The sequence below is a fragment of the Mus caroli genome, unplaced genomic scaffold (assembly GCF_978045245.1).
Source record: "Mus caroli unplaced genomic scaffold, Mus_caroli_1 scaffold_17, whole genome shotgun sequence".
NCBI classification, from domain to species: Eukaryota; Metazoa; Chordata; class Mammalia; order Rodentia; family Muridae; genus Mus; species Mus caroli.
In genome coordinates this window covers 29,910,083-29,932,528 of record NW_028227272.1, presented here as the reverse complement: position 1 = coordinate 29,932,528, position 22,446 = coordinate 29,910,083, and the positions used below count along the sequence as shown (strand labels likewise).

Below are 22,446 nucleotides of genomic sequence, written 5' to 3'. Positions count from 1 at the left end.
GCCTAGCATATACTAGAACTTGGATTCTAGCAATATAAAAAGAAAGAAAAGGTAGGAGGCAGAGGCAGGAGGATGGCTACAAGTTTGAGGTCAACCTGGATTCTACAGTGAGTTTCAGGACACACACAAGACTCTATTTCAAAAAACACAAACTGAAAGAAAGAAGAAAGTACCAAGGTCATAAGAATCATGGCATCTTTGTTACTCTATTCAGCAAGGCTGTAATCTCCAAGTACAAAACCTCTTTATCAAGCAGACGCTGCACAGAGGAGAAGCAACTTGTGGTTAATGCTACTGAAAGTCAAACTTACATTTGTTAGAACTCAAAGTCAAAACAAAAATATTCTAATTCTTGTATACAAATCACTATCCTATACATGATTTTTCAAATATATAGTCAAAGCTGTAGTGTAAGCTTTGTAATTCCAACACTGGGGAAGTAAAACAGGAGAATCATGAGTTCCAGGTCTGTCTGGGCTACATGGCAAGTTTCATGCCAGTATGGGACACACAATGAGACCCTGCTTAAAAACTATCAATAAGTATAGGGAATGAATGATTCCCTATACTTATCAATAAGTATAGGGAATCAATAAGTATTGGGAATTGCATGAAGCTCCAATACCCAAGAGACAAAGGTATGAGAACCCAATGCCCAAGAGACAGAAGTATGAGAATCAAGAGTTTGAGGTTAATCTAAACTACATGAGACCCAGCTTCAATAGTAATGAACATGATGATGCCAAAAACCAACTATGTACCTCCATAATGCTAGACAAAACCAGGGACTGTATAAGGGATACTAACTAATAAGATACTGTGATGGTCAGCTTGACCAGATTGAGAGATAACTAGAAAACCTGCTAACATCAAAGTGTTATCTGTCAGGCTATTTGCACTCGAGACAGCAAATTATAGGAAGAGACCAACTAAGGTCAAATGCCTTGTCCAATGGCATGGGAGCTTGGGAAGAACATATAAGACAGAGGAAGTCACTTTGGTAGGCCAGTTCAATTTTTCTTGAGTGGGTACAAACTTCTGCTGCTGCCATTGCTTTGAGAGGGGACATCAGACTCCAGCTTCTTTAGCCTTTGAACTGAATTCATACCAGTGACTCCTCAGGGAGCTTCCAGCTTCTTAAAGCTGAGTAACTACTGCTTTCCCTTGCTCTCAAGATTGCAGATGGCCACTGTGGAGTCTCCAACCTCTAATTGTGTAAGCCAGTGTAATAAATCCCCTGTATAATTACATACGCATTCAACTGGTCCTCTTCCTCTAGAGAACCTTGACTAACACAGATCCTATCATTAAATCATCTTTCTTCACAGATGCTCTTACTAAATATAACTTAAGATGTATAGGGATTATAGGTTAAGTATCTATGTTATGCTTATATGCTACTATGTCACCAGGCTAGATTTCCCTTTGGATTTTGAGACAACATGGTTTGAGTGTGCTTGTAGTAGATCCATGTGTTAGAAACCTGCTCCTGAGCTCTCAGTGGACCATGGTGGAGACTGTAGGAGCTGGGACTTGCTGCAAGGTAAGGATCATAAAAAGCACTGCCTTCCAGAGGTATTAAAGTACCTCTTGTGGGACTCCAGTTAGTTCCATTCAGAGAAAACTATTATAAAATGTAGTATTAGCCCTTCTCTGCTCTGTCTTCCTGTCTTGTCATGTGACCTCTTCTGAATGTGCCTCTGTAATGCCATCACCATAAGGCTCTGACCAGAGAGCAAAGCAGAATAACATACTCTCAGACCCTAAAATTATGAGCTAAATAAACCTCTTTTCTTTTACACTATTCTACCTGAGATACTTTATGCAGCAATGGAAAACGGACTAGTAAAGATAGGAAGGTTAAAACAATTATATTGGCAAGAAAATGGGGCCTGCTGTCTGAATCTTACTCGTGCTCCCTTTCCTAATTTCCATGTTCCCAAAAGTTTTCTTCTTGTTGTTTGTTTGTTTTAGATTGGGTCTTACATAGTCAAGGCTGGGCTTGAACTTGCTAAACAGCTAAGGATAACCTTGAACTCATCCTCCTGCCTGTTCCTCTCAAGTGCGGAGATTACAGGCATACACCACCACATCGAGCCCCTCCCCAATTCTGTGTGTGTGTGTGTTTGCATGTGTCCTAGCTTTTGTACATTGTTCTCATGATCACTACTTGACCTAGCGTGGCTGCCTACTCCTGCAGACACTGGTAAATGACTATACCTGTTACGGCCCATACGCTTGAATCACTGCCTACACTTAGCAGGCTTGCTTCCCCCACAGTGTTCCCGAAAGACATAGAAGATGTAGGCCAAGAACAAAACCTTCTCTATGTTTATCTTCCTCACATGGCCTCTAAATGAGACACTGTTGTCCTTAATGAGCCTTGGTTCCTTTTAGTGAACAAAAGGATAATGTCATTTGAGCCTCAATTTATATCATCTCACATGGCAACTGCAGCCAGAAAGGATGACATTAAGGACAACTTTAATTATTTCATATGGAAGAGCAGTAGACTTTCAAAGTCATGAAAAATTATCCTCCATTGTTTTAAAATTTTAAGCTTTAAAAGTCATCTAAATTTTAAAATAATAAAGCCTTAGAAATTCTTTCTCAAGAGATGGTTCGTGTCCATTCCTGTCCATCTTCTGCACCTCAAACCACCAGGATGCTTGTTTCACAAGTAGCTTTAAAAGGCTCCACCTCAGTCTGAAACAGACTCTCTAGAGGCCACCTTCTAGGGCTGTACATTGCTTTAAAACTGACATTGGTGATTCTATGCACACTCAACTCTGAGAACCAAATGGCTATAGATTTTCACTTGCTACAACTCACAGCTGTAAGCCTGCTTACACAGTGAACCCATGATACCCTGGCTACAGTGTGAGGTAAGCTAAAGTCAATGAAACTAATTAGATAACTAAACTGGCTAGAATCTACAAATTTATTACATAGAAATAAGAAAAGAAAAGAAAGAATATGCTTATAATCTAGCTAGCATGTAGGAGGAGAAGGAAGGTTAGAAATTCAAAGGCATCTAAGGCTTCAAAAAGAGCTTGAGGCCAGCCTGGGCTATATAAAATCCTATCTCAAAAAAAAAAAAAAAATCACCATATTATCAGAATTCTCTTAAACTAAATGAAACTTGTGCAATTATTATCAAATTATATGTGCCAGATAAACATAGAAATCCTTCATTATTTTGTAAGGACCTTACAATTGTGCCAGGCTCAGAAAACATTATATTGCTACTGGTTTATTTGGGGTACTAACTACTTACCTATGGCATCAATTAAAGGTCTGGGTGTCTGTCTGTCCTACACCAAAGGCATGCAAAGTCATTAGTATTATTCTTAAGAATGTTCCGATTAAATTTTACACTAAACTTAGTAACAAAGAAGTCAGCCTTTAGTCCTAGCACTTAAGAGGCAGAGCCAGGCACAGGAGATGTCTGTGAGCTCTAGGCCAACCTGCTCTGCAGAGTGAGCTCCAGAACAACCAGAGTTACATACACAGAAAAACTATGTCTTGGGGAAAAATTAAAAATAGAAAGCAGCAGCAGCGGGGGCTGGGGAGGGAGGAATGACCAGCAGCCGCCGCCACCACCATCATTATTTCCAAAGCTACGAACCATCTCATTTTCTCATTCAAAAATTTGTTTTTTAAGGGATGGATATACTTCCTAGGAAACTCCAACTCACCAAATATGAATCATAAGGAAACAGATTTTGAACAGATTAATAAAGAGTAAAGAGAATGACTCAGTAACAAAAAGTCTCTCATCAAATAAAAGGCTGGGGCCTGATCATTTCACTGCATTTAACACAGCTGATCTGGGGCTAAGGAGATGGCTCAGCGGTTAACAGCAGTGGGTACTGCCTGCTCTTCTGAGAGCCAGAGTTTGGCTCCCAGCACCCAGGGCAGGGGCCTCACAGCTACCTTACTCCAGTTCCAGGGGATTCCAATACTTCTGAACTCCATAGGCACTTGCACTTATGTACACATATGGTCCCCACACAACTATAATAAATCTTTAAAGAATACTGATGTCAGGTGTGGCAGCACATGCCTTTAATCCCAGCACTTGGGAAGCAGATGTGGGCAGATCTCACTAGCCTGATCGTCATAGCAAGTTCTAGGCTAGCCTAGGCTATATAGTGACACCTTGTCTCAAAGAACAAAACACAAAAAGTCCTTCTCAACCTCTTTCCACAGATTGAAGAGGAATGAATAGTTCTAAGCTCATTTTACAAGGCCAAGATTATGTTACCAAAGCCATGTAAAGGTGTAAGAAAACAAAAGCACAGGATACTAATATTCTTGATTGATATAAGTGCAAAACCAAAACACTAACTGAACACTAACTGAATTCAACCTCACATTAAAATGATCACTCACACCATCAAATGAGTGAGGGAAGTATCTCCATCCCTTAAATGAGATTTACCCAGAATTCAGGAATGGTTCAAACAATTTACAATTAACCAGGAAAAAGTTATACATCGAAACCTGTAAAATACTGATGAAGGGAACTGAAGACGAGTACACACACAGATATAGTCCGCATTCATGGCCTAAAGGAATCACTACTATTATTAAAATGTCCATACCAATTAAAAGTGCTCTTAGATTCATGAAATCCCTGGTAAAAATAGCATTTTTTTTTAATGACAATTTTACAGAAACAATCCTAAAATTAGTTGGACATGGTAGCACTTCTATGTAGTCTCAACTAATTTGTATGTAGGTCTCCTGATCCTAGCCTAGGCAATAGAGCAAGGCTCTGTCTTTATAAACAAAGCCAAACAAACATCCTTAGGTTCAGTCTCTACCATCAGAAAAAACAGCCCTAAAATATTTATGCAACCACAATGACCTCAGAGAGCCAAAACAACTGTAGGTCAAAGAACAAAACCAGAGGCACTATACTGCCTAATTTCCAAACCTGGCAGGGTGTAGCAGTCAAAAGAGAATGTCAATAGCATGAAAATATACCTCCATGGAAACAAATGGAGCCCAGAAATAAACCCACATAGTTTTGGGCAAAGACTCTTGAGGACACTACCAAGACACACAATGGGGAAAGAGCAGTCCTTTAGTAAATGGTCTTAGGAAAAGTGGATATCCACATGCAGAAGATTGAAACCAGGGCTGGAGAGATGGCTCAGGAGTTGAGAGCACGTGCTGCTCTTACAGAGGATCAGAATTTAGTTCCCAGCACCCATGTGGCAGGTCACAACTATCTGTAACTCCAGTTCCAGAGGATCAGGTGACCTCTTCTGACCACCCTGGGCACCGCATACACAGTCAAAACATGCACACACACATAAAATAATACCAAAAAATGAAAGTGGACTCTTACACCATGTTAAAAAAAAATCAACTCAAAATGGGATTAAAAGCCTAAATGTTAAGACCTGTAACTATAAAACGGCTAGAATTTGACAGGGAAAGCTGGCTGTGGCTTCCCAGACCTCTACACTGTCAATCCCAGCAGAGCAGGTGGATCTCAGTAAGCTGGAGTACAGCCTGGTCTGCATCGTGAGCTCCAGGACGGCCAGGGCTACATAATGAGACCCTGTCTCAGAAGAACAAAACACCCCAAAAGATAAAAACAAAAACTACAGAGGAAGGACTCCATGATGTTTGTCTTAATGTTTTTGGAATTGACCCTAACAGAAAAAGTAACAGAAGGCAGAGTAAGCAAATGATCCCAAATGCATACAGAATTCAAACAATTCAGGTAAGAACTCTAACTCAGTACCAAGAAAATGACCTGATTAAGAATGGACAAAGCTGGGCAGTGGTGGCATAGGCCTTTAATCCCAGCACTTGGGAGGCAGAGGCAGGCAGATTTCTGAGTTTGAGGCCAGCCTGGTCTACAGAGTGAGTTCCAGGAATGGACAGTTGGCAAGATGGCTTGTCTGCCAAAAGCTGCTGCTACTAAGCCTGACACCGAGTTCAATCGTTGGGGCCCACATGGTGCTCCTGCCAACTGTCCAGGGCTCTACATACACACATGCAGCATGTACACTGTGGCCCTTGTACACAAACAAAAACTAATAAAATGTAATAAAGTTAAATGGACAAGAATTCTTCACAGAGAAACCCTGTCTTGGAAAAACTAAACCAAACCAAGCAAGCAAGCAATACTTTATGGTCCAGCCATCATAATGCTATGGGTTGGACAAGCCTGATTCCAGTGTTTCAGAAGCACGCCCTGGCCTCGAGCCATACAACCCTTCCTGAGTCCCTTTCACTTCTGTGGAACCAGAGCCCTGATTTTTTAAGGCAAAACCATCCTTGATTTTCTTTATAACTTCAATGCTTATGTAGTTTCTGCTTTTGAATTTAAGAAAAAATACATTTGTACTACATATACTGTGTTGAAGTTCATGTGTTCCACATTATTTCTATGGCTTATCCATGTAATAGAACATAGCTGCAGCTCATTCATTTTCACTGCTAGGAAGTCACATGAACAGGTGTAGCACAACTGATTCATGTTAGTGATGAGCACCTGAGTTATCAGCTATGAAGAGTTATCAACACTTACACGGTGTACACACGCATCATATACATGGCTTCCATAAACACAAGGTTATCTGGGATATGCACTTCTTTGAAGTGTGTATATAGAGTAGGCTTTCTTGAGCACAGAGCATATGCACTTTTTTTTTTTTTTTTTTTTTTTTTTTTGGTTTTTCGAGACAGGGTTTCTCTGTATAGCCCTGGCTGTCCTGGAACTCACTTTGTAGACCAGGCTGGCCTCGAACTCAGAAATCCGCCTGCCTCTGCCTCCCGAGTGCTGGGATTAAAGGCGTGAGCCACCACGCCCGGCGCATATGCACTTTTTACTGTGCTAGATAATGCCAAACTTGCTTTCAAAGTCAGTGTGCCAACTCCCACTCCCACAGCCGTGCATGGGCTTTGTGGTACATGGTAGTCTCAGCTCTTTACGTGGTACTTGAGCGTCTTTCCTGTTTTCTATTCCTTTGATCATTGATGGAATTCCTCTTTGATAAAGTATTAGCTCAAATGCTTCCTCTGTTTTCTTACTGTTTTTCTTTTTATTTACAGAAATCCTACATATGTTCTTCACACCATCTGTATTTATTGGAAATAAGCCTTCCTTCATATTGTGGCTTCTCTTTATCATGTGCAAACCATTCTCTAAAATGTGTCTTCAGGGAGTCCTAGCAACAGGACGAGGGTGGAACTTAGGCGCGCAAGAGGCAGAGCCTGGGCGTGGGCCAGCAGTCTGAGGTACGATGCTTGTTGCTGGCCCACTTTGCTCTTCCAAAGACTGCATTGCCTTTACTGAAGACCAGCTACATCAAATGGCACACCATGTGAATATGATGAGTCGTCCTATGAAGGAACAGAGCCATCTGCAATACAACCGCTGTTTGGAAACTCATCTTCTTACTGAGCTTGGCTGTCTGCTACATGCTCCCTGTGGAGTGGAACATCCACAAACAGTTTAAAGCTCCTGGCACTACTGACTTTGGATCTGTGGGCAGTATTTGGATCAATAGCAGTATTGTTGCCAATGGAAAAACTCAGACACACACACACACACACAGACACACACACACACACACACACACACACACGTACTCCAGGTGCTGAGGACTGAACACATGGACTCACATATCATACATGGGTAATCTCTCCCATTTACCACTGAGATTCAGGTTTTTCAGCCACCTCTCCAGCATACACATTAAGCATTTGAAAATAGAAACTACTGATATTGGATAATAGCAAGGTTCAGAAGACCTTCCAGAGGATTTCGAGGATCTTCTGTCCTCAAGGAATCCATTACAGATTCTACTTGCAGAAAAAGCAAGAATGGCTGATTAGGAAAAAACATACTCCCAAGGGGAGGAGTTGGGCAGGAGGAAAGAGATAAGATGGAAAACCACTCTGCCATAAAGGACCTGGGCTCTTCTGGCTCACAGCCACCCATCCTGGCTTCTCTTAATGGGGCCCTGGGTGCAACTTGGATCCTTACACTTACTGGCAAGTACTTGGCCAACTGAGCCATTCCCCCAGCTCTGTGTTGTCTTTTCTATACATCCTCAAGCTGCTATAGACAAAAGAGAATTAAGACATTTTCTCTCCCTAAATCTGGGCCAATCTATGAAGATACTGCTTCCTTTTCCAGTGTCAGTCTCAGTCTGTGACAAGGGTCAGGAGTGGACCTGCCTGGCATCCCATTTACAGTAATGCAGAGTAGCTTCAATGACAAGTGGCCCCATGGACATCAATACATTTCTCCATTGCTCCCTCTCTACAGCTCAGTTGGACACTGCTCAACTGAGCTGCACATATATTCTCCCTCTACAACCTACGATAAAGGAATGGATGCTCTCTGGAACATTCCAACTCCACTGCAGAGGCCCAGAACAGAGTAACAATCACTGGTGTGCACAATGTATCTAAGGCTTAAGCTGCTTCTCAGGTCACCTCACAAACCAGGCTTTATTAGTATGCCATAAAAGAAACAGGAGACACCAGATCTTGTGAAATGTTTAAATAACTTTAAACTTTATTAAGTAAAAATTGCATGAACACAGCCATAAGATAATGAATAGAAAAGTTAAATACAAAGTATCACATGTAAATTGATTATTAGATAACTGGCAGTTTCAACCCTAAATACTAAATCCCCAATTTTCCACAGTGGGAATATTAATCTAATGAGAAAAAAAATCTCAATTTCATCTTAATATATACCAAAACGTTTTAAGAAAAAAATTTAAATTGAATCGAACTTAAAAAAAAAAATCGATACAGCAACAGATGGGTTTGTAGTCAATGAGACCTGAGATAGAAATGGACTTTTGCCATTATAGTTACTTCAAGTCAACTTCCCAAACTAAGGCGGGTCTGGGGAAGGATGAGTCTTTAAGTGACCATGGTGCTTTTCTTACTGGTCCTGGAGTCCAGTCAGCAGTTTGGCTGCAGTTCTACATCCTATACTGGTCCAGCAGAGTACGGTGGTGCAGAACAGCACCAGTCTATGCAACTCATTTCCATTTCCCATACTATTTTCAAACTTAAAAAAAAATTAAAACAAAAACACCACCACTATCCCCTGCTTCAATTTAACAGCACACAAGTCCAGCATTAGCGATGCCAGTGAAGAGCTTCGGCCTCTTCCTGCTCATGTCCCTGCTGGCACCGTGATGAGCCTTCATTTCAGAAACAGACACTTCAAACAAGGACTGGAGGATGGGAAATAACAATGGCCAAGGTTTGCAAGTGAGTTAAGGAAAACAATCAGTGGAGTGGGGTCAAGAAGACAAAAACAAAACAAAACAAACAAAAACAGACAAAACAACAAAAAACAAAACCAAAAAACAAAACAAACAACAAAACCAAAAAACACGTGGTCTCTTGTGGGTTGGGAAGCAGCAGTTTCTAAGCTTGCAATAGTTGCATGCATCCTAGAGATGGCATTAGGGCATCAGTCCCACATCCCACGTGAGGACTATATTGAAGAGAGTGGGCTTCATCCCGTGAGACAGCTCAGTACCTGTTTTATATCTCTTCAACTCATCCTACCTGATGTATATCGATGGAAAAGAACAGGGATGGGGACCATAGCAACCAGGTGGATGTTGTTACAGTAAGTGACTGTGTAGGATTTCCCAGACCATCCTCTTCCTGAAGGTGGGCATGTGTTGCTGAGAAAAGGTCACAGGCTGGTCCCTAGCGACATAATCTGCATATTTACAGGTAAACATTCCACAGTCACTCCCATTCAGTTGCTGAGGAATCTCCTCTGATGTCATACTGTACTGCTTCCACTCCAAAGGGTCCAGCTCAATGTTCCTGCGTGTCTTGCTCTCATTTTGTAAATATTGGAAGATGGTCTCACAGATAGACTTCCCTGTCTGTCCCATGGAATCGAGGTATACAATACTTCGTTTGGTTTTCATTTCTCTCAACCAGAAGGTTCATGTAGAAATTGATGACCTCATCATTGAGCCACTGACCGTTCTCCAGGGTCTGGATATCTCCTCTGGTGATTTGCAACTTGAATCTGGAACTCAGGATTTCCTCTTGGGGTCCTGGACCCAGTGCATTCTCAATTTCCTTCTCCATGTCCTCTGTAATATCAAGGATTTGATCCATTTCTCTGCCCCTTTCTTGGTCTGTGAGAGGCCTTTTCTCTGCAGCAAGTACTGCCATCTTGTTGGGGAGTAAGCTATTGCCTCTGCCGCTATCCAGGATGATCTGAGCCTGTGTTCCTGGCTCCAAGCTGTCCCCCCTTTTTCCTTCACCCTTTACACAACCTTTCTTCTCTGTAACACATTTCTCCTCAGAGCAGCACTTCTCTCTCCCCTCTGGTGAAAGACATTCTTTTAGAGCAACAACAGTAGATGGTTCTCGATCGCTCTGAGTTGTTTCTGATCCATGACTGTCTCCTGACTTACCCCCTTTGATCTTCCAAGTGTTTGTAAGGATTGGGTGAGGCCTGTGTGGGTCTGACCTCACATCTTGGTCGCACTGAAGGTGTTGAAGCAACCTTCTGTACTTTTCCTTTTGGGGGCTTTGTTCGTTTTCCTCCATGGCGGAATAGGGCCGCTTGCGACCCTTGCCACCATCAGCAGGCTTCCTCCCAGTTACAGCCTGCTATGGAGGACCTTCGATCAACTCTAGGGGTTTTAGTTGTTTTGGAGGCTCTCCCTGGGGTTTCCGTACCTGACCCTTGCTAGGCTGTTCTCTTGGGAGCTCTAGGTCTTGAGGCTCCTGAGGGGTCTTCTTCTGAGCCTTGCTGGGCTCTTTAGATACCATCCCTGTTCCAGCCTGGCATTTCCTTTTTGGACCTTGTCCCAAAGCTTCAGACTCTATCTCTGTCCCGTTTTCATGCTCATATTTATGTTTTTGCCCTTTTCCTGAAGCTTCAGGCTTCATCTCCAACCCAGGCGGTTTAGGTTGCCACATGGACAACTGCTTGGACTGCCGAGGGTGTTGACTCCGGTATAGTAGTGCTTTTCTAACTTCCAAGCGAAAGCAACCTTATGCCTGGCTCTGGGTGGGTACTCTTGGGTCGTTCACCCTGATGTCCGAAGAATCACTTCTTCCAGTAGATGGTTGGTCCAAGGTCGCGGACCTATGAGGCTCCTTTATAAACAGTTGACTTTGCAGGTCAGGGTCAGTCAAAGAATGGAGATAATTAAGCAGACCCATTGGTGAATAGTCAGAGCTTGGCAGTTCACCAGGGGTCCACTCTGGAAAACTCGGAGGAGTTAGTTTTAAGGATACCTCATCAGAAGTATCCTTCTTGGGTGCTGTAACCAGCTAAACAGCGAAAATTTCAAAATCAGACTAATCGTCCTAGTTAATCACTAGTAAGACACCGGGCCTAAACCTAGCAGCTACCACATCGGAGGCAACCTCACGAATGATGTTGAACTCAGAGGGTTGCCCCTAGACAAGGTTCCATAGCTGTTTGTGATGTCACCTGAAAAGACGCTAAGCAACGTTTATGGGGGGTGGAAGCCCTCCCCAACTCCAACTTGGTCCAGGGTTTCAAAGCACTCCTTTGCCTGAGTGGCAGGTTTGAATGTATTGATATATATCACAGTTCTTCAGCAGAACACAGGGTTACTTACCTAAATGCTGTCAGCATAGTTCAGCTGGTCCTGACTAGTACATTTGTCTTTTAGGAAGCTGTCCCATCATGGTCAATTATAGAAATTTAAGTGCCCTTCAAAATATCTTCTCACACACAATATGTTTGCTAATTACAAGAATAAATAGAATTTTACAGTTATAAAACCTAGTAGGTAGTGGTGTGTGACAAAATTTGTTTCTCCTCTGAATAAGGAGCCCAGGAAAGACCAAAGTGCCCATACCACCAAAGTCCTACTTGGTGAACCAATAAGTTTTATTGGGGTTACTTATAGGAATATGGGTGAGGGGTTACTTACAGGAGCAGAAATGACTCGAAGACAGCTGCATCGCCAAAGCCTACCCAGCGTAGGTGACAGCTCACAAAAGCTGGGAGCCTGGAGGAACTGCACGGCATGTAGATGGATCAAAGGGCTGGAGAATGTCCATTCCAGGTGCCTCAGTTGGTCTAAACTTCTTGCAGACAGCTGGTATGAGGGTGGCTCTTTTGAGTCTTCTTTGCAGCTCAGCGTCCTTTCATCTGAGAGGGACTCTCAGCTTTTATTGATCTCTGGCAGGGAAGGAGCCTAGTGAATCTGATCATTTTGAGATCTTTTGTTGCCTTCCTGCCCGAGGGGCTTCCTTTCAGACTGAATGAAGGGTGGAATGGTTCAGTGTTTCAGTATTGGAGGAAACTTGTGAAACTGGGACCGATTTACCAAGGATCAATCCCAAAGAGAATAAATAAAATCTCACCATTGTCAATAGGATCCATTGAGAAAGATACATCACTATTTCAGTTACAATCCTACCAATAACACAAGCCCTGAACTGCTCCCTAGAAAACAGTAGGAAGAATTCAACTGTAGCTGTAGTTACAGAGGTGGGTGTTTTCTGTGGGTCCTGGAATCTGAACTCCAGCCACCATGATTAAACAGCAAGCACTTTACCACTTATCAGTGAGTACATATCATGTGAGTTCTTTTGTGATTGGGTTACCTCACTCAGGATGATGCCCTCCAGGTCCATCCATTTGCCTAGGAATTTCATAAATTCATTCTTTTTAATAGCTGAGTAGTACTCCATTGTGTAAATGTACCACATTTTCTGTATCCATTCCTCTGTTGAGGGGCATCTGGGTTCTTTCCAGCTTCTGGCTATTATAAATAGGGCTGCTATGAACATAGTGGAGCATGTGTCCTTCTTACCGGTTGGGACATCTTCTGGATATATGCCCAGGAGAAGTATTGTGGGATCCTCCGGTAGTACTATGTCCAATTTTCTGAGGAACCGCCAGACTGATTTCCAGAGTGGTTGTACAAGCTTGCAATCCCACCAACAATGGAGGAGTGTTCCTCTTTCTCCACATCCTCGCCAGCATCTGCTGTCACCTGAATTTTTGATCTTAGCCATTCTGACTGGTGTGAGGTGGAATCTCAGGGTTGTTTTGATTTGCATTTCCCTGATGATTAAGGATGTTAAACATTTTTTCAGGTGCTTCTCAGACATTCGATATTCTCCAGGTGAGAATTCTTTATTTAGCTCGGAGCCCCATTTTTTAATGGGGTTATTTGATTTTCTGGAGTCTACCTTCTTGAGTTCTTTATATATATTGGATATTAGTCCCCTATCTGATTTATGATAGGTAAAGATCCTTTCCCAATCTGTTGGTGGCCTTTTTGTCTTATTGACGGTGTCTTTTGCCTTACAGAAGCTTTGCAATTTTATGAGGCTGTGAGGATCTTATAACTGAGTCCAGCTTTGCTGTCACCGTCCCTTTGTCTTTGCCCTCGCCTAAGCCTTTACCTAACAGCTTTGCCTCACTCACTGCTGGCTTACTACTTTTATGAATATAATAAAACTGTGAAAATAAGTGCGATATTTAATATAAACAGTAAGAAAGAACCCCCGTTTCGTTCATTATGTCTCCACATCACTGCCAAACACACTTTTCTAGAATGATGAAGAGTTCTATTTTAATTTTTGAATTTGATGATTTAAAAAATTCTGAGCCAGGCAGTAGTGGCACTTGGAAGGCAAAGGCAAGCAGATCTCTAAGTTCAAGGCCAGCCTGGTCTACAGAATGAGTTCTAGGACAGCCAGGGTAACAAAAGAGAAGCTGTGTCTCGGAACACCCCCCTCCCCCCAAAAAAGTTTAATTAAAGTCTGTCCACTGTGCTGTCCAATACGACACAAATATCTACTGAAAGCATCTGAAATATGGTTAGGTCATCTCAAGAATCAATCATCTGGAGAGATGGCTCAGTGGGTAAGAACACTGACTGCTCTTCCGAAGGTCCTGAGTTCAAATCCCAGCAACCACATGGTGGCTCACAACCATCTATAATGGAATCCAGTGCCCTCTTCTGGTGTGTCTGAAGATAGCTACAGTGTACTTACACAATAAATAAATCTTTAAAAAAGAAAAAAAAGGATCAATTATCCATCCATCCTAAATATAAAATGCAGTATCTTACACAAGTACTCGAAATTTTTTTTTGAAGATTTTATTTTATTTTATGTGTATACGTGTTTTACCTACATGTATATTTGGGTATCGCATGTAGACCTGATGCCCATGGAAGTCAGAAGAGTATGTCCTCTAACTGCAATTCCGGATGACTGTGAGCCACAATGTGTACACTGAGAACCAAACACACAAACCCTCTATAAGAGCAACAAGTGCTCTAACCAGTGAGCCAACTCTGCAGCTCAGATTTTAAAATGTACATTTATTCTGTGTATATGCATGTGCTGTGTGAGTGTGTGTGAGTGTGCACATGTGGAAGTCAGAAAACAACCTGCTGGAGTCAGTTCTTTCTTCCCATGACATAGGTATGTACATATATATATATATATATATATATATATATATATATATGAGAGAGAGAGAGAATATGAATGAATATGTTTCTCTGTGTTGGTCACTGTTGTTTGATACAGGATTCAAATTTCTATGCTCAAGTAATTTCCCACCTTAGCTTCTTGAGTAGCTGGAAGTACAGGCACACACCCAGCTTCCTTGCTTGCTTCCTTCCTTCCTTTGACGCTGAAACAGGGTCTCACTAGTTATCTTAAGCTGGCCCCAAACTCCCTATCCTCCTGCCTCAGCCTTTTAAGTACTAGGATTACATGCATGTGTTTCTAGATCTAAAAAAAATATACTTTTTAAATTTTAATAGCATTTATGGCTACCGACTATCATATTGAAAAGCAAATTTCTGGAAAAATTCATGAGTATACACATATCATGATTGATTAAAAAAAAACCCAACACATTATTTCCACTTAAGACCAGACACTCTAATATATATTTCCAAGACTTACAAAACCATCATTTTGTGGATTACAGATTGCATTGCTAACACATTAAATGGCATTTTAGCTGTCTCAATTCTTCTTGGTTTTTTGTTTGTTTTTTATTTTTTTATTTTTCCCCCCAAGGCAAGGTTTTTCTGGCTATCCTGAAACTTGCTCTATAGACAAAGTTGGCCTCAAGCTCAGAGATCCACCTACCTCTGCCTTCCTAGAGGCAGATACCACCACCCAGCTCCATTCTTCTTGTACAGGAAATAAATATTCATTTCTTACAGTCTCAATTCTCGTGACTTTGATGATTCTGCATTATGCTGACATACCTGTTACATCTCCATTTGTTTTCTAGATGTGTGCAGTCTAACTCTTCCCTCCCCATCCAGCCCACAACCATGTGCTTTCCCCCAATTCTGAGGCCTTGGTTTTTTGTTTTCTGACTTTCATTCAAAAGACATGTTTTACAATTTCAACTGGGACTCCCATTTGCTGTCTGTGAAATGCCATCTATCCATCATCTCACTCTCTCCTCTGAAGCACACCATTTGAACTGAGAAAGCTTCTCCCCTACCATGTACCTCAGACGATTGCTACAGCTCCTCCAAGCTTCAGAAGTCTATGAACTCTGTAACAGGCCTAGGTGATGAATTCTGCTTGCTTTTCCCTCAGGCTGATTCTTCCTCCTTTTCAAAATGCCAGAAAAGAAGACTCACTTTTCTATTCCCCAAGACGGAACCTGGATGTCTGAACTTTCACTATCATTTTCTTGAATTTATTCTCGAGCCCAAATTTCACTCTAAAGCTCCAGGTCTCTATTTCTCTTGGCTGCACTTCATTAACTAACAGTGCTAACAGTCCTAATACCAATGAAGATACTGACAAACCCAAGGAACCTTAGGTTTCAAACTTGTATGACTCATGGTCAAAAACCCAGCTTTAGAGTAATACGTGTGTGACTATTGTTGAGACAGGGTCTCACTATCTAGCCTTGAATTTCCTAAATAGCTTAGGCTCCCTCGACTTCTTGATCCTCTTGCCTCAGCTTTCTAAAAGCTAGGATTTATAAGCACATACCAGCATGTCAGGCTATATATGAATTTGAATCCTAGTTCTGTTGCTTTCTGGATGTGAAGTCCTGACCAAGCTATATCATCTCCTGAGTCTCGGTTTTCTGATGTGTGGAGTCAGAGAAAAATAAACTAGCACTTACAACTCACATAACTGTTGTATATCTGCAAGGTATCGTAGCACAATGCCTGAGCCATGAGCGTGCCCTACTCAGAGCAGGATTTATACAACCTCTTGGGGTGGTTCGACAGGAAAACTGAAGTACTGTTATGAGATAGAAGGGGACTGGATAATGGTCCTGACAGATGAGAACCCTAGGCTCTTGAACCTTCTTGTATGTTGTCTACCACTGCCCAGAATGGCTTTCCTTCTTAGTTCTGCCAGCCAAAACCCAAGTTGCATCTTTCCTGCTCCAAGAATTCTTCTGTAATTTCTTCTAAAAATCTTGTCCACAGGATCAAGTCACCTACTCAGAAATAAACATTTCTCTTTCTTTAAAAAAAAAAACAGAACAATAACAACAACCAAAAAACCCAAAAGCTTATTTTTGTCCCTTAGTGTCTAAAACTCCCTGTGCTTAATCTGTACTATCACAAAACAAAACAAACAAACAAAAAAACAAAAAACAGAAACAAAAAACCTACTCCCCAACACTCAACACCCAGCAGGGTCTCACTATGCAGTTCTGGCTGTCCTGGAACTATGTGGACCAGACCATGGACTCACAGAGATCTGCCTGCCTGCCAGCCTCCTGAAAGCTAGGATTAAAGGCATGCACTATCATGCCTGGCCATATCTACCTTTTTAAACAAACAGAAAAACAAAACCTAAAAAAGACTAAAGAATTTTCTGACAAACCTCAATTATATCCCGCTGTGAACAGTATGGGTGTTAAGTGCTGTTTCTTAAGGTGTAAATTCTTAGAAAGCTGCTGCTTTCTACCAAGACGCTGAACACTTAAAAGAATAATCTGTGAGCCAACTCTGATACAATTTACTTGTTTTAAAAATTTATAGTATATACTCTTCACAAAATACTTAAACTACTGTAAGTCTGAATTCAGGATGCAGAGATGGTTCAGTGGTTAAGCGTATATACACTGCTCTTGCAAAAGGACCAGCTGGCTTTGTCACCACTGAGCCCCTCTTCTGATCAGCCTCCTTAGCATCTGCATTCATATGCACATACCTACACTATAGACACACACACACACACACACACACACACACCATTTGAAGAGTAATAAGTCTAGATTCATCAGGTACCTGCAAAAAAAGAAGACTGAGTTTTGGAGTTATGTCAAACAGGCTCCAACCCTAAAGAACAACCTCTTCCTTTGGTTACGGGTCTTTGAGCGCATTATTAAACATTTCTAGGCTTCCCTTTCACTATCTGCATCACGAAGAAAAAGAATGCCTCATTGCACACAGAGACGCTGTTTGACAGAGTGGAGAGAAGAGAGCTAGGTAAGTCTACCAGTAGTAGGAGTATCTTTGAGTTACTTTTCCTATGAAAGTGGGTTTAATCATATTTAATCCATATGTTATATATATTTAACAAGGCAATATATCTTAAACATCTAAGGATAGAAAACAAATAGTGAACACTCAATAAATTATGTCACTGGCATTAAATTGCCTTTTTAAAACTATTTTTGTTCTAATTACTAAGAGCTGTTGAAGTTAAAAATGAATCTAGCTTAACAGGTTAAAGAATACTTTGTGATCTTTTTAATCTCTCCTTTTATAGTACACTTTTGACCAGATAAAGTGTCAAACAACAACAACAACAACAACAAAACCTTTGATTTAATATAGTAACTAGAACATTAAAGTATGAGTAATAATATACATTAAAAAAAAAAAAGCTTGGGTCTAGAGAGATGGCTCAGCAGTTAAGAGCACTGACTGCTCTTCTAGGGGTCCTGAGTTCAATTTCCAGCAACCACGTGGTGGCTAACAACCATCTGTAATGAGATACGATGCCCTCTTCTGGTGTGTCTGAAGACAGTTACAATGCACTCATATACATAAAATAAAACAAACAAACAATAAGAAAACCTTTTCTTTAAATTAAATATTATTCTTAATAAATGTCTGGTTTTGTCAATAAAACTTTTTCTTTCTTGATGGCTCAAACTTTTGCTCCTAGAATTATTCAAGAACAGATGAGATAATAAGTTAGATAGACTCCTATAATCACCCTTTTCTTTACCTTCAGGCTTAGAGCAGCAATACTGAAATGACTCACCTCAATATGAAAACCGCCCTGCCAGTCAGTCAGCCCTCCCGTGAGCAGAATCAAGAAGGCAGGGAGGGGTAGGAATGACAAGTTTACATGATGTCACCAATACAAATAAAAAATTCAAGTAACTCTTCATGTTTACCTTAGCAAGTCTGACTTCAGTGCCAAGTGAAAAAAATTCAAATTATATTGAAAATAAAGGCTACCACAAATAAGCTTTAGTAAGCAGAGGAAAAGTTTCTTTGGAAATAATAGATTCTAAGGGTAATTTAACCTCTTATTTTTTTTTTAAATAATATTTAGTGCAGTGCTGTGTGTGTGTGTGTGTGTGCGAGAGAGAGAGAGAGAGAGAGAGAGAGAGAGAGAGAGAGAGAGAGTAAGGCAGAAGACAAGTTGAAAAAGTCAGTTCTCTCCTTCCATTATGTTGGTTCTGCGGATCAAACTTGGGTTGTCTGTCAGGTCTGGCAGTAGCAAGTGCCTTTTTACCCACTGAGCAATCTTACCAGCTCTGTTTATTTTTTCAACATTAGTGAAATATGTAATAATTACCAATCTTTGATGACTACACAAGCCTAAGAAAAAGTATTAACTCTAACATTTTAAAATCAAGCCGAATGAGAATGAAACAATGTATGCTATACACCCACTACATAAACACAAAATATTTAAACTACTTCTGAGGGGACCCCTCCCCTTATATTTATGTAAAACAAAAGGACTCAATTCTTAATCTACTCCCGGCGGAAACTATATTTAAAACACAAGAGGAACACATTATATAGTATGTTGAATACCTCAGTTACCATACATTGTTTCCCACAACTAAGGAAACCAAATAATACTTAATCCCCATTCTCTTTCCTGTCTTAAACAATATAAGGCGCAGAAATGTTTTTAAAGGGAAAAGCAAATATAGATGTGGTAGACAATATCCTACTTCTTTTCATGTTTTCTTAGGCGGCGGTAAGAATGGAAGACGAAAAGTCCTGAGCACCTAAACATGGCCTATTTTTACAAGTACTTTTCGGTACATCAGACGGAGGCGGAGAAATAAGCTGTTCCAGCGTTAGAGTCCACATTACACACACATACTCGCACACACTAGGGAAAACGCCAGAGCGGACTTGGATCCTTTGACAATGCAGCACCCAGCGTCACCCATACTACGATGGAAGAACGTGCTTGCCACGCTCCAACTCTAAGCAAAGTCAATTCTGCATCCCAAATGCAAAGTGGCCTGCAGACACCGGGGAGAGGAAAAAAGTCTACCGGGGGGGTGGGCACTGACGCCGAGATTTCTGAGAGCGATTCAAGAAAGATCACCCGTCAACTGCCTCTCGCCGGCAGCGGAGATGCTGCTGCGCGCTGCCGCACCCCAGGCTCCGGGTCTGGCCAGGCCGGGAGGGTGCGCGGTACCGCCAGCGGTCCCCGTTACCAGAGGAGCCTCGGGCCGGTCGCCACACACCCCCTGCCCCCCACGCCACCGGTCCCGGGTTGCAGGGATGCCCGCGCCCCGCTCACCGGCCCGGGTGGTGTCCGTCAGGTCATGGTTGGCCGCTCCCCGGGGAAACTCCCTCAGTTTCCGGCCGCTCAGGCTCAGCACCCCGGTGACCGCCGCCTCTTCCAGGGCTCGGTCGACCGAGCGGCTCCAAGAGCCCGGGCCAGGACCAGGGCCCAACCCAGGGCTCGGCCCACAGGTCGCACCGGAGAGGTTTCCCCCGGACGCCACTGGGCCAGAGTACTCCGCAGCCGCTACCACAGCCACCAAGCCCGCGGCCGCCATTTCCCAGCCGACAACTCTCCGGCCCGGCCCGGCTCTGCGCATGCGCCACCCGATCCGCTGGGTGGGCGGGGAAAGGGGCTCGCGGACCCGGGACAGCTCTCCCCGAAGCGCTGGGCGCAGCAAGCCGCCTGCCCCGCCCACAAGCAGGTTTTCCAGGGAAACCGAACCGAGGTCTCGCAGAGCTCCAGCAGCCCGATACCCTGGGCTCCCTAAAAGGCCACTACAAAAACCAAAACCCGTCCTTAACAGCGCTCCAACTCTCAGTGGTGGATTACATTCCTTAGCCCTGTTGTTGCCAGAAACTTGGGCACTTAGAGGGGACTCCCTGAGATAAGCCCAAAATTGTCTCTCAGCTTGTCACGGTACCGCCAGATGATCTGAACTGGAATTTGTGGATATACTATTAGTTCTTGAACGGGAAAACAAACATACTGTGTGCGCAGATTCGGCTACAAAGTCCCTAATTCTTGTTGAAATTGTTATGTATTTTAGATTTTTTTTTTTTTTTTTTTTTTTTTTTTTTGGTTTTTTGGTTTTTCGAGACAGGGTTTCTCTGTATAGCTCTGGCTGTCCTGGAACTCACTTTGTAGACCAGGCTGGCCTCGAACTCTTTTTATGAAAGAGCACTTAATGAAACCAAACGTCTTAAATACTGTGGCTGTTTGCGCAGATTTTATCACTAGCTAGAGCAGAACGAATAGTATTTACGTCTAACATTGAAATCTGGCTATGTTATAAATGTAGGGATTAAATTTAGAACCGAAAGACCAAAACCGGAAACCATTCAAATAATGAAAATTACCACTCACACTTAAATAAGACCCCCCCTCCCAGTCCTGCAGTCTCTTATTTTTCCAAATCTGTTTTAAATTCAAGTCATTCCTAATATGCGATGTAAATAGCACTCACCAATTTTACTTTGCTGTACAGAATTCGAGGACCTGTCAGATAAAGTCTCTTTTCTAAAGAATTAGCTAATTTTATTTTGGAACCCAAGGAGGCCAGTTACAATAAGAAAAGAGCAATTGGGCTGAGCGTGGAGAGGATTATCTACTAGAGTGCATGGCAAAGCAGTCCCTCTAGAGCAAGAACGAGTGAGGTAAGTCGGGCAGTGGTGGTAAGTGGGGCAGTGGTGGTGCACGCCTTTAATTCCAGCACATGGGAGGCAGAGGCAGGTGGATTTCTGAGTTCGAGGCCAGCCTGGTCTACAGAGTGAGTTTCAGGACAGCCAGGGCTACACAGAGAAACCCTGTCTCGAAAACAAAAAACAAAAAAACATCAAAACAACCCCCCCCCAAAAAAAAAGAACGAGTGAGGTTTTTTGAATAAAACCTGAAATTACAAAATAGGATGACAGAGAGCAAAATTCCAAGTCTGATTTTGATGCATATGAGAGCATTAAGACACAAGTGAGAAAAATCTATCACAGAACACAAAAGAAAATATGAGGTGTGAGAAGCTACTCATCATTCAAGGCCCAACTTCAGGGAAGCCCCAAAAAGCACTTTCCTGAGTTCAAGAAACTGTAAAAATGTTTCAGTAATAAAGTGCATTAATAACAGTTGCTCCGAGACCTGCTCTATCAGCCCTTTTGTCTTACTTTGTCTGAGATAAGAGTCCCAATGTTGCCCAAGCTGACTTTGACCTTCCAACCCCTGAGAACACAAAGCAAGTCTATAATAGCTGATGCCATGTCTGGCTCTCGGCTATGTGACATTCTAGTTTCTTTTGCAACAAGTCCCACAATAAATTATTAATGTCTATTAATGAGCCCCTTCATGGTAATGGGTAGTCTTTGTCAAGTCATGTTTACCCAAGATATGTATTTCCTGATCTTTCTGAAAATTTCTAATTCTTTGAAAGATAACAAGCTAGCCAGGAACATGTTGTAATCCTAGTACTTGAGAGGTTGAGGCAGGATGATACAGGCCAGCCTAGATACAAAGGGATACCTGTCTTTAAAAAAAATTAAGTTGGGCTGGCAAGATGGTCATAGGGGAAAAAAAAATCTTACCACACAAACTCAACAACCTAAGTTCAATCTACTGAGCCCGTGGTAAGTGGGTAGAACTGACTACTCCCTAACCTCCGTGCCCACTCAGCCATTACACACACAAGCACACTATATAATTTTACAGAATTGCCAGATGTACCTTTTCAAAAGCACTAATGTCCTATTACTTTATATTTGCATGAATTCTGACAAGTTCTTAGCCACATGGCCTCTTTTCCTATCGCCATGAACACTCTCCACTACAATCTCGGCGTGGTAATCCTAGTCCTGAATTGTCCAGATGTGTAAATTGCAACTAGTCTGTTTGACTTGATTTGAAGCCATTAGTGAATTAAACTCGTTTGTGGTGGGCTGGAGAGATGGCTCAGCAGTTAAGAGCACTGACTGCTCTTCCAGAGCT

At 42.1% G+C, this 22,446-nt stretch overlaps 1 protein-coding gene and 1 pseudogene across 9 annotated transcripts in view; both read right to left on the bottom strand.

Annotated features, from left to right (window-relative positions):
* Positions 1 to 20,049, bottom strand: part of Lrch3 (leucine rich repeats and calponin homology domain containing 3) — a 108,875-nt gene extending 88,826 nt beyond the window's left edge. For all 9 annotated transcript variants that reach the window (XR_015045695.1, XR_015045697.1, XR_015045696.1 and 6 more), the window contains exon 1: positions 19,771 to 20,049. Coding sequence is in view for 4 of the 9 variants with exons in the window: in XM_085832185.1 (XP_085688311.1) it covers positions 19,771 to 20,032 (262 nt within the window). In the remaining 5 variants the exon portion in view is untranslated. The remainder of the gene's footprint in view (positions 1 to 19,770) is intronic.
* On the bottom strand, positions 8,739 to 12,676 carry LOC147000625 (sentrin-specific protease 2 pseudogene; annotated as a pseudogene).
* Positions 20,050 to 22,446: the final 2,397 nt, after the last annotated feature.